This window comes from Peromyscus eremicus, chromosome 5 (assembly GCF_949786415.1).
Source record: "Peromyscus eremicus chromosome 5, PerEre_H2_v1, whole genome shotgun sequence".
Lineage (NCBI taxonomy): Eukaryota > Metazoa > Chordata > Mammalia > Rodentia > Cricetidae > Peromyscus > Peromyscus eremicus.
The window spans coordinates 27809103-27821485 of NC_081420.1; the positions used below are offsets into that span (position 1 = coordinate 27809103).

The following is a 12383-nucleotide window of genomic DNA, read 5'->3' on the forward strand; positions in this document are numbered from 1 at the left end:
AAAATCACACAAATAGAAATGTTGTAAATGAAAAAATAAACAATCAAAAAGCAAAGCAAATGAGTCCTATTGGATATAAAAATTAGCTAAAATACCATATTTTCTTCCCTCGCAATTTCCTATACCTTTTGGGATGGCTCAGTGGGAACTTAGGGGTCTGTGGGGGGTGTGCATTAGGAACTAGACCATGTGAGGAGTCAGGAAAATAGAATGTGTGCCCAAAGCAGGTGAATTTCCTGACTGTACTGGACCTTCCCTCTGTCTTATCATCCTCTCTGAGTCCTGCTCAGGTACGCACTGTTCTTCCCTGAAGAAACTCTGTGGGATGGAATGGATGTGTCAGGTTCTCAAGAACCTTCGGAGAAGCTTCCGAGTTCTTTACAAATATAAGGAACCCTCACTCTACTCCTACCCAAATCTCCTAGGAACTGACAGCAGAGGGGAAGGAAAGAAGGGTTAAGGGCGTGGCGGAGGGAGGGGCGTGGCATCAGAAAGGGGCAAATGGTACAGTGAGGGGCGGTCCGGGAGGCGGGGCGGTCCGGGAGGCGGGGCGGTCCGGGAGGCGGGGCGGTCCGGGAGGCGGGGCGGTCCGGGAGGCGGGGCGGTCCGGGAGGCGGGGCGGTCCGGGAGGCGGGGCGGTCCGGGAGGCGGGGCGGTCCGGGAAGCGGGGCGCGCCTAGACTCGTGCTTAACATGGCCACGCTGCGCAGACTGCAAGAGGCTCCCCGGCACTTACTGGTCTGTGAGAAATCCAACTTCGGCCACGACAAGTCTCGCCATAAACATCTCGTGGAGACGCACTATCATAATTACAGGGTGAGTCAGGTTCACCCGGCCTCCTTGGGCTGGAGAGGTTTAGGGGAGAGCTTCTCTGGTCTTCCCCAGCGGGACCTCCTCGCCTTGCGGGGGCGGGCAGAGTCCGTCGCCAGGCATGCTGGGAAGTGTAGTTTCTTCAGTTTGCCGAGCACTTTTCTTGGAGGGGTGTAGGACTACAACTCCCAGGTGCGCCGGACACGGAGCGGTACTCCGCCCTTCAGAACAGTGGAGTTTTGGTGTTCATTTTCTGAGTTCGGCTGGTTAATGCCGGGTTCCGGATTGAGTCTCCCACGGCCCGCGGTAGCTAGGTGAAGGGTTGGGCAGGCACGGAGGAGTTAGAAGTGTGACCTGAATAACGTGAAGCTGCCTTTCGCCCTAAATTTGGGCTAGTCTCTCCGTAGCTCAGCTTGTGCCTCTTTCCAAAGCATCACGGGGTTTGACAACTAAGGAACTCAAAAAAAAAAACTACCTCAAGACGACAAGGGCTTAAGCATTTTACACCTTAAATATCGGCTTGATATGTTTCTCAGAGACATTAACTGGCGTGCTTGCCCCTCAGGCACAGGCTGCTTGTTGGAGCTTTTCAGGACGGACTTTAGATGTGCCCTTGGGGATCATTTGAAATCCGCGCTGATTTTACGTCTCTGCTTTGTTTGAAATCTCATCCCTGCGGTCAGGGGTGTATCGCTTATCTTGTCTGGCCCGTTATGTTCGTCTAGGAAATGGAAACGTCCAGGAGCACTTCTGTTTCTGTGTAGCTTCTTACCAATGGAATGTCCCTAAACTCCCTGTGCTCCCAGGAGCAGTTCCTTTGGTTTCAGTGACTCCAGGGTAAACAAATCAAGACATGTTGAATTATACTATACTTCCTTGAATATAAAGTGTGAAGGACATAGCATGTGTTGTTTATGTGCAAACGATAAACTTCAAGCAAGACTTCCATTACATTTCTGCTTAGTCTCTTGTCTCACATTGCAATGCAGAAAGGAAAAAAACCTGAGTAATCAAATGTGTTTGCCTGAGATTGATAGCTTAAAAGATTTGTTATCTAGCAGGGTAGTGCATACCTTTAATCCCAGGCAGAGGTGGGCAGATCGCTGAGTTTGAGGCAAGCCTGACATACAATTTCTTTATGAGAAAAAACCTTGTCTCAGAAAATAATTTAAAGAAGATTTGTGTGTTTGTATGTCCTGGTAAAACCTGTAAAGGAATAACTAACAATTTTCATATTTCACTTCTAAAAACATAGTGTTAATCTTCATAAAATATAACTTTGTTTGTACTTCTACGTTCCAATAGGTTTCATTTCTTATTCCTGAATGTGGGCTGTTATCAAAAGAACTGAAAAACGTGGTCATGGAAATTGGGCCCTATTACTCTGTGAAGAACTTACCACTTCATGAATTAATTACACATGAGTTCATCCACACCTTTGTAAAGAAAGGTAAGAAAAAGCATTTAGTGCCTCATATGAACAAGGCAAGATGAAGAGCTATAGGAAGGCCATACCAAAATACTGGGGTTCTTCAGTTGTTTTCAAAAGGACCTGTAGAGACTAGACCATGTGGTTAGCTGCATGCATCACTTCTTCATCTATCAGAATTGTTTGTTCTCCTCTTTCCTGTGTCCTCTTTAGGTGATGGCTACAGATCTTACAAATTTAATTAGCCCTTCCAACAATTCAAGTGAAGTAGGTTGAATCTCTACTTAGCAGATGAGGAAGATTAAGTACCTTTTGATTATTAACTTGGTTGAGTAGTTTCTGACTCGTAATTTAGAACTTTGCCTCAAAGATTTGTCCCCTTGCATCTTCTACTGTACACTGTTCTTTCTGCTAGAATCCCCAAGGTTGTGGGTTCTATTCTGAGTCCATTCTCAGCCTGTTGATAGTAAACTTGCACAGAAAGACCCTGCCTGTATGGGTCTAGCTGGAACTTAGCATGTGTATGTTCCAACTTATCCCTGGTCTGTATTGGGTTTATTGAGTGGCTTAGAATAGTACTAGCTACTGACTATTACCTACCTGGAAAATTTGTTGTCATGTTAAAATAATTCATTAGCAAACATTGCAGGGTTGAGTTAATTCTTTTTCTTGAATTTCTCTTACAGGTTCATTTTCTGCATTAACATACAATACAAGTATTGATGAAGATAATACTGTTGCCCTCCTACCAAATGGTGACAACATTCATTTTTTTTAACTTATTTTTTTTTCAATTATAAAAGAAATCTGTATGGTTAGAAAAAACAAAATAAAAAAAAATTTAAAAAAAAAACAAACTCTAGGGTGTAGAGAGATGACTTAGCAGTTAGGATTACTGGCTGCTCTTCCAAAGGACCAGAGTTCAGTTTCTAGCACTCACTTGGTAGCTCACAACTGTCTGTAGTTCCAGTTCCAGGGGATCCAGTGCCCTTCCTTGTCTGGCCTCCACAGGCATTAGGCACATACATGATGCACATGTGGGCAAAACGCCCATACACATCAAAATGTAACATAATAATTTTTTCTTTCTTTTTTTTTTTTTTTTGGTTTTTTTTTGTTTTTTTCGAGACAGGGTTTCTCTGTGTAGCTTTGCGCCTTTCCTGGAACTTGCTTTGGAGACCAGGCTGGCCTCGAACTCACAGAGATCCGCCTGCCTCTGCCTCCCAAGTGCTGGGATTAAAGGCGTGTGCCACCACCGCCCGGCCAACATAATAATTTTTAAAAAGTCAAATCATGCAGTTTTAAACAGAGTAAAATGAAGCTCCTCCTTGAGCTCTAGACTTCCTTCTTAGATGGAGCAGTTTTCCAAAATTTCCTATGAATTTATAGCATAACATTTTTAACGTTGGTTATATTACCTTGTTTCTCAGTAGTCTTATTTCCCAAGCTGTATGGCATAGACATGTTCCTTCATCAGTGCAAATAGTTGAGACTTAGAACTTTTTGTTTTGTTTTGTTTGGAGATGGGTTCTTACCATTTAGCCTAGGTTGGTCTCAGATTTTCATTCCCATCTGCCTTAGCTTTCCAAGTGCTGAGATCACAAACATGACCCAGCACATCTCTACTTAGCTCTAACATAGTTTTTAAATGACTTGAAGATACTTGAAGTAGGGGCTGGAGAAATGGCTCAGCAGCTAGGAGTGCTTACTGCCATTGCAGAGGACCCAGGTTCAGTTCCCAGTACCCACATGGCAGCTCACAGCTCCAGTTCCAGGAGATCTGACACCCTCTTCTGACCTCCACAGGCTCTTTGGTGTACTTACACACACCCAGGCACACAAATACATATAACATTAAATTAAATTTAGATTTAAAGAAGAAGGTATTTGAAATTGATGTACAGACCAGAGTTTGGTGGTTTCTTCCTTAATACAAATATAATTATTTCTAGTTTCACAACTGTAATATCTACATATGTATATATGATAGATAATATCACCAAGCATGGTGTCTCACCTCTGTAATCCCTGTATTTGGAAGGCTGAGGCAGGATGATTGCCACCCATATGAGGTCAGCCTCAGCTACACAGCAAGTTCCAGGCCAGTCAAGTACATGGCTAGATAAATCTGATGTGTTACGAATAAGTTCTTCATATGTGCTTACACTGCTGTGTCATTGCCCAGTGTTCTACCTTCCTTAGAGAATATCAGCCATATTTTAACATCTCTCATATGGGAATTATTATTTGATTTATAGGGAAATTAATTTTATCACTGGATAAAGATACTTATGAAGAAACTGGACTTCAAGGTCGTCCATCTCGGTATTCTGGCAGAAAAACTATGAAGTTTAGTAAGTATTTTGTGTGCTCCGCTGGTGTCTGGCAAGTCAGTTTTCTTGTAATAAATGATAAGTGTTTGCCACACCTCTCATCTCTGTTCAGAAAAGGTGGGGCTCTTTCTTGCCTTTGAAATCCTGACTCAAGGAGCTGGTGGTTGGGCGTCCCAGAGGATCAGTTGGCATGGTTAAATTGTTTCTCTTAGCTGTACACTGCGTTTAATAAGGGTTATAGAACTGGACTGGCCCCTTGCATGCAGTGGAGAGCAGCAACTTAGTGTGCTTAGCACACAGTTTCTTTATGATTCCTAGTAGGAATTCACTCACAAGTAAAGGGGTGGTTTTGATGGCACTGTCTGGTGGGAGCATCAGTAGCCAAGGCTGCCACATATACACAAGATTGAATTGATCCCCTGAAGACCTCTGCCCTTGGTCTTTGACCTAGGAAGACTTAAAGTATTTAAAACAACTGTAGCTGGCAGCTCTCAACACTAGAAATAGCCCACTGAGGGATATGTTTTTCATGAGGCAAAAGGGATGAAGAACAAAATAATCTGTACTATTTATAAACTTAACAAAAATTCTGATGTTTCTCTACAGTGTAAGCTATGTATACTTTGAATGAAAAATGTATTCCTTTTTCTACTTTAAGTTATTTCCATTGATTTAATGGATTTATCCCTTAACCTGGATTCTAAGAAGTATGAAAGAATATCTTGGTCCTTCAAAGAAAAGAAGCCTTTGAAGTTTGATTTTCTTTTGGCTTGGCATCATACAGGTATGAAGTATAAATTTTATAATGATACAATGATTTTGACATCTTATTGTTGGAGAGGTGTAATGGAAGGTTGAGTTGTGATGTATCACTGTGGTCAAGGAATATTGTTTATATAGGTGTGTGGCATTGTGAAGGAGCTGTTCTAGCTTTATAGATGTCCGAAGCACCTTTGGTCGGGGAAACCTAGTTCTGGAGCAATCTGTCCCAGTCTTGTTGGGTTTTCTGCAGATGTAGAGATGCACAGTGGCTTCAGAACAGCTAACCTGTATCTACTGTCTTCTTTCCCTCCCATATACCAGACATGGCTAGAATATTTTAAAGCAGCATCAGTTATATGAGTGTGATATGTTTATCATTATTGTAGGATAGTACCCCACACAGGCTATTAAATGTCTGATAGCATTTGTTGTGACTTTTAATTGATTAGAATACTGAATTTAGTGCCAGCTTTAATGTTTATCAAATATATTACAACTTCCACATGTATTGCTCCTTTTAGAAGTCTATCTTTGGCCCATTACCAGATTGTAACAAATCAGATCATTGGGAATTATGGTGGTGTGTTATCACCTTTAGAAGACAGGGAAACAATCCTTTTTGGAACTCTACCCATCTGTCTGCTCCTCATAGAAAGTTCCTGGACTCTGTCGACCCTGGATGACTCCTGTCTGTCCAAATTTCATAATGCTTGATGCCTGTTCTCCTTTTGCGTGTGGTAAATATACAAGAGGAGAAAGATATTTGCTCATGTTTCTGTCACTTGGCAACTTCTCTGAGGATTGTCCGTGCAGTGGGTTCTGTATAGCTATTAATTACTTCCAGAGAAACTAAGAATGGACTGAGATTTTACCCTGCCTACCAACCAGCGAAGTCAGCCACAAGTGCCGTGGGCCAAAGACAGAGGATTTGATTCATCACAGTGGTAGCAGCTGACCAGTCTAGAAGCCCTGCTGGCAAGCTAATAGTGTCACTCTCAGGATAAACCAAAGGCCTGAGAACCCGGAGCCTGATATCCAGGAGCAGGAGAAGCTGGGTCTCTCAGCTCCAGGAGACAGCGTGAATTTACCTTGCCTCTGCCTCTTTGTTCTGTCTGGGCCCTGGCTGTTGGAATAACTCACATGTTTACCACCCTAAAAGTGGGGCTCTCCTACTCAGTCCGTGAACTCACATGCCAGTCTCCTTTTGAAACGTCCTCACAGACACACCTAGAAATGAGCTTTACCACTAATCCAGTTTGACACCTAGAATTAATCAACACATAAGAGAATTGACATTTGCATAAGCTCACCAAATCCCAGTTGGCATGGAGTGTCACAGAGTTGTTTTAGTAATGCTGGCATGTGCAGTGGGTTGCATTGCAGAACAGGAGCATAGAGCCCAAGGAACCCCGTTGTTTTATAGTGGGAGTAAGCCTATATGCTCTGCCCACAGATGGGGGGCGGTGTCATTATTTCTCTCTTATTGGACAGTAAGCCAGCCTGCCCTATGCTTTGGAGGAGGAGGTGTGTTTCTGTCTTCCAAGGTGGTTGGGTGCACAGACTTCTCTGAAAATATAGTGGATTTTCCTGGGTCTTCAAAGGGATAGTTAGCATGAGATTCTACTGTCATTCAGTTCCTCCGCTGTTTCCTATTAGAGTGCACAAATAAACTCCTTTCTGTAGAGTTCACTAACCTCCCTATGTAAGGAATACTTTGAGGTTTATATATGAAGTGGAAATTTTCTTGTTAGAGCAAATGAAACAAATGTGAGCCTGAGCTGAAGGTGTCATGTATTTTCCAGGAAGAGTGGAAAAGGTCATTGTTTATAATACTTTAGCATAAGCAGCTGAAAGCAACTTTAAGTTGCTTTAATTGTAATTAGGATGCAGCTTTGCCTAGCTTCCATGTTACTTAATCTTACCAGTTCCCTGTAACTCAAAAGGGAATCGGAAATGTGTTGGGCATGGTGACACATACGGTGAAGGGAAGGGAGGTAGGCAGGAGGATCCTGCATTTGAAGCCAGCTACATACTAGACCCTGTCCCAAAAATACACAGGAGAAGACAAGGGAATGGAGTTACACCCAGTTATAACAACGCTGACTTAGCCTTATTTGGTGTGTTTTAAGGTGCACAGGAATCAACAGTGATGTCATACTTCTCCAAATACCGAATTCAGGAGCATCAGCCCCAAGTGGCAGTGAGCACTGTGAGAGAGCTGCAGTGCCCAGTGCTGCAGAGCAGCCGGATTGCAGGAGAGCCGGAGGAGGCCTGCAGTGCACCGGAGCTCTTTGACTGGCTTGGCGCTGTCTTCTGCAATGCGGATCTGTGGGTATATGAGCTCTGGAGTTTGTTGCTTGTCTTCAGTAAGTGTTCAGTACTTTGGATGTGGTTATGTAGTGATGGTAAATACGTTTTCTTTCCTTTTTATGGCAGAAATAACCAACCTTATAATTTCATATCAACCTACTGCTGTCCCCAGCCAAGCACAGTGATAGCCCAAGCTTGTCTGTGTACAATCACAGGTTTCATACTGCCAGAGAAGATACACGTCCTTCTGGAACAGCTGTGGTGAGTATAGACTGTGTCTCTCATTTGTTGGTGCTGCATTGGGCTGTTAAGGACTTTTGTTAGTATGGTACAAGGCAGAGCCCCTCACACACATTTATCCCGTTTTTCATTACTTGGACTCAAAAGTATAGTAACATTTTAAATGTCGTAAGTATTCATTAAAAACAGCAACAGAAAAAGACAACTATCTTTCTTTAAGATTTGTTTTATTTATGTGCACATGTGTGAGTGCCAGTGAAGACCAGAAGAGGGTTTCAGATTCCCTGAGGCTGGAGTTATAGACAGTTGTGAGTCTACCTATGTGGGTGCTGGGAAGCAAACTTGGGGTCTCTGAAAGTAAGTGCTTTTAACTACTGGGCCATCTCTCCGGCCCTGGCATATTATTCTTCCTGACAGAGAAAATGCTATTTGGAAATACTTAACCCTTGTGGAAAGAGAAAGCAGAGCCTCAGTAGGCCTCTTGAAACAAGCTGCTCAATTTCCTGGTTATGTTTTGAGCCATTTTGATAAATAAATAAATGCACACACTACTTGAAAACACTTCAGTATTCTATGGGACAAATTATGATCTATGTTAAGTTAAAGAATTCTGCAGATCTTTCATTCAGAATTAGGCGGGAACTTGGCATGGTGGTGCACACCTTTAATCCCAGCAGTTGGGAGGCAGAGGCAGACGGATCTGAGTTCAATGCCACCTGCTCTACATTGTGAGTTCTAGAACACCTAGGGCTACATAGAGAAACCCTAGATTTTTTTTTTTTTTCCTTCCATGCTAGGAATCAAACTCAAGGCCTTGAGCATGGTAGACAAGTGTTAAGCACTAAGTCCCCACCCGGCAAGATTATTACTCTTCGTGGGAGACAGGCCAGCAGGATAGCTCAGTGGGAAAGGACACATGAGCCAAAACTGAGTTTGGTTCTCAGGATCCACAGAGGACCTCACAGGTGTCTTCTGACCCCAACACAGGCATACACACATTTAAAACAAACCAACAAAACCCTGCCTAAATAGGAGGGAAACTATTATGTAACTTGGGTGGGGTAGAGGTTGTTCTCTTGGTCTTAACTGGATTTTCCAGGCTGTAAGAGCTGCTGAAGTTGTTTTCTGACTGTTATGTTAGTTAATCTTTATGGAATTCATAATATAGCACCAAGTATTTAATTCACATAGCCTGGTTTTTATGAATCAACATAGAGTCTCAGCTTAATTAGATCATCAGAAATACCCCTAGTCCAGGATAATTTCTTTAATGTGGACATTCCTGACCTCTTATAAGAATTTTCTCTTTTTCAGTCACTACTTTGATGAACCAAAGTTAGCCCCATGGGTCACCTTGTCAGTTCAAGGCTTTGCAGACAGCCCTGTCTCATGGAAAGAGAATGAACATGGCTTCCAAAAAGGAGGAGAGCATTTATACAACTTTGTGGTTTTCAGCAATCAGGACTATTGGCTTCAGATGGCTGTTGGAGCATTTGATGACTGTCCACCATAAGAAAATGCAAAAGTTAAAACTATGTTTGTTTGTTTGTTGTCAGTAAAACTATGTTTGTTTGTTTGTTGTCAGTATTTCCTCATTGTGGAAGGGTTATGTCATAATAATTCACTTCTCAGATCAGCATTTGCTTGCTGTCTGCAGTGGCTCCTGGGCACTGGCTGCTTGTCCAGGGAATAGCTCTGAGCTGACTTTTCTCTTGAGCACAGGGTGTTGCTTACTCCAGAGTAGGGTATACTGGAAGATAGGGACCGATAGAATTGGACCAGTTGGTGAATTTTTAGGTAAAAAAGGAATCCTTATCCTTGGCAGGCCCTGTAGCTAGAGTTTTCCTGCCTGACCCACAGTCAGGACAAATCTCTGTCACCCGCCAGTCCCACAGCCACTCAGACCCAACCAAGTAAACACAGAGACTTATATTGCTTACAAACTGTATGGCCGTGGCAGGCTTCTTGCTTACTATTTTTATATCTTAAATTAATCCATTTCTATAAATCTATACCTTGCCACGTGGCTCATGGCTTACCAGCATCTTCACATGCTGCTTGTCGTGGCGGTGGCTAGCAGTGTCTCTTCCCACCTTCCTGTTCTCTCAATTCTCTCTGTTAGTCCTGCCTCTATTTCCTGCCTGGCCACTGGCCAATCAGTTGTTTATTTATTGACCAATCAGAGCATTTGACATACTAGACCATCCCACAGCAAGGCCCAGTCCCTATCATGGGCGCTATTCATACATTAACTGATCTAGTTTGATTTTCTTTTGACCAGAAGCAACTTCTGGAAGGATAGAACAGGTTACAGTTCATCAGCAAAGGAAGTTCAGGCAGAAACTTAGAGACAAGAACTGAAGCAGAGACCACGGAAGAATGCTACTTTCTGGCTTACTTGCCTAGCTTTTTTATATAGCCCAGGACCACCTGCTTAGGAGAGGCATTTCCTACTGTGGGCTGGGCCATCTTCCATCAACCAGCAATCAAGAAAGTATCTCATCGACATGCTCATGGGCCGGCTGATGGAGGCAGTTCCTCAGGTATAAGCATCTGGCTTGTACCTGACACAGTCACTGTGGGGTTGGCAGGACAGTGGGAATGGGCTTCGCTCTTGGCGGGGAGGACATTCGGGAGGATATTTAGGCCTACTTCAGTCTCACTGGTTCACGCTGATAGTCCTATCTGAAGTCCAAGCTGGTGTCCTGGGGCACAGCAAGAATGTAGGAAGGGCTGGAACGTGGAAAGAAGGACCTTTCCCCTGTGGAGAAAAGCCACCAGGGAACTTCTTCAACACAGGACTGATTTGTCCACCCTCCAGCCCACACCTGGGATCCTTAGTGTACAAGTTTGGGAAGGCATTTCTCAGCAGGACACCAGCTAGCCAGCCCAAGCTTCTTAGGCGCTCTCTTCCTCTAAGGGTGAATAGAAGGTGTGTGTCAGGACAGTGCACTGCTTTATGGAAACAACTTCTTCCTTGATGATGACCCTATTAACAGAACTGAGCGTTTTGTGCACTGTCTTATTTTAAGATGGGGGTGGGGGGCTCAAAGGTTGAATTAACACAGGAGACAACACAAAGGCATGGACTTTGTGAGGTGTGGTTCATTAAGCACCATCAAAGCAATGCCTACCATAGGCTGTGTGGATGATAGTGTCCGTATGGCTTAGAAACACCCTTTTTTCCCTTAAGCTTGCCTGCTGGAGTTTAAAATTGAGCCTATGGATCTTTGCCTATAAGTTTTCTTCCTTTCTTTTTCAGTCTCATGTGTCATGAATTCATCCATTTGGCTGAACTTACTATCCCTTTTCTATCCATTAAAATCCACACTGGGCTGGGGGAGGGGGGTAGGAAAAAGTGGCAACAGCAAGCTGAGTGAGCATTACTGCAGAAATCTACTAGCCTTGTACATGCCATCTGCAGGGGGCACCTGAGAGAAAGCAGCTAAGTGAGGGCATTCAGACAGGATCATCAGTCCATTGATACTGTGCACTCGTTCTGGGGAGAAACCAGGTATTTTAGGGGTGGGGGCGGATCCTGCCTACCTTCTTTGCTTCCCTCACCTGATGAAAGTTAGGGCTTTCCCTTGATTTAGGAAGAGTTCACCTCTGGCTTTAATTTCTGATCACAGTTGGCAGCCTGGGACAGCATGTTCTGCTAATCCCAGGGACTCTGGGCTCTTAGGCCTTGATGCTAATGCCGTCACCCGGGTGAGAGATCCAGGTTAGACTCAGAGGCTAGGATGTATGGCTGTCTCTCGGTCTGTGAGCAGCCAGGATTTGTCCTGTGCATCTTAGGCCTCTGACAGGCCTCCATCTCTTTGTTGCTGTGAGAAAGTTTTGAGCATAATGCCTTCTGAACTTCCAGAATGTTCTCCTTTCTCTCAATTGATAAACTTTGCCCCTGTTCCATTTTTAAATCCATTCAAAATTTCTCAGAACAAAAGCAAAGCCAATACATTTGATTGAGTAATAACAATGGCTGACATTTCTGGGCAGTCATTGAGTATTCACGCAAGCCAAACATTTTAAACACATTCCACCAGTTAATGCCCATGAAAGTCCTTCGGAACAGATATGACTCACATTTTACAGATAGACCCCACCATGGCCCCAGGGTGAAGTAGGCAGTCAAGCCAGAATGGCTCATTAAGTTTTATTCTATACCTGGAGATTTAAAAATTAAGATTTATAGCCAAGTGTGGTGGTGCACTCCTTTAATTTCAGCACTTGGGAGGTGATGGCAGGTAGATCTATGGTTTTGAGACCAGCCTGTTCTATGTAGTGAGTTCCAGACCAGCCAGAACTGTAGAGTGACACCCACATCTGAAAAAAACCAATACGGTGTTTTTAATCCTTCATAAATACCTTTATTCATTGTTAGATAACAAATTTACCCCAAATTTAATCACTTTAAACAATAATTTGTTATTTTTCATGGTACTGCTTATTAATCAGAAGGTTGTTGTGTCTGGCACGATGGTGGATTAGCTGGTCTTA

At 43.4% G+C, this 12383-nt stretch overlaps 1 protein-coding gene across 1 annotated transcript; it reads left to right on the plus strand.

Moving 5' to 3' along the window:
- The first annotated feature begins 647 nt into the window (after positions 1-647).
- Rpp40 (ribonuclease P/MRP subunit p40) lies at positions 648-9418 on the plus strand. The gene is made up of 8 exons (XM_059262312.1): positions 648-815; positions 2115-2259; positions 2925-2993; positions 4497-4592; positions 5230-5355; positions 7463-7661; positions 7770-7904; positions 9198-9418. Exons 1-8 carry the CDS (start codon positions 693-695, stop codon positions 9394-9396), a joined length of 1092 nt encoding a protein of 363 aa, XP_059118295.1. The 5' UTR covers positions 648-692; the 3' UTR covers positions 9397-9418.
- Positions 9419-12383: the final 2965 nt, after the last annotated feature.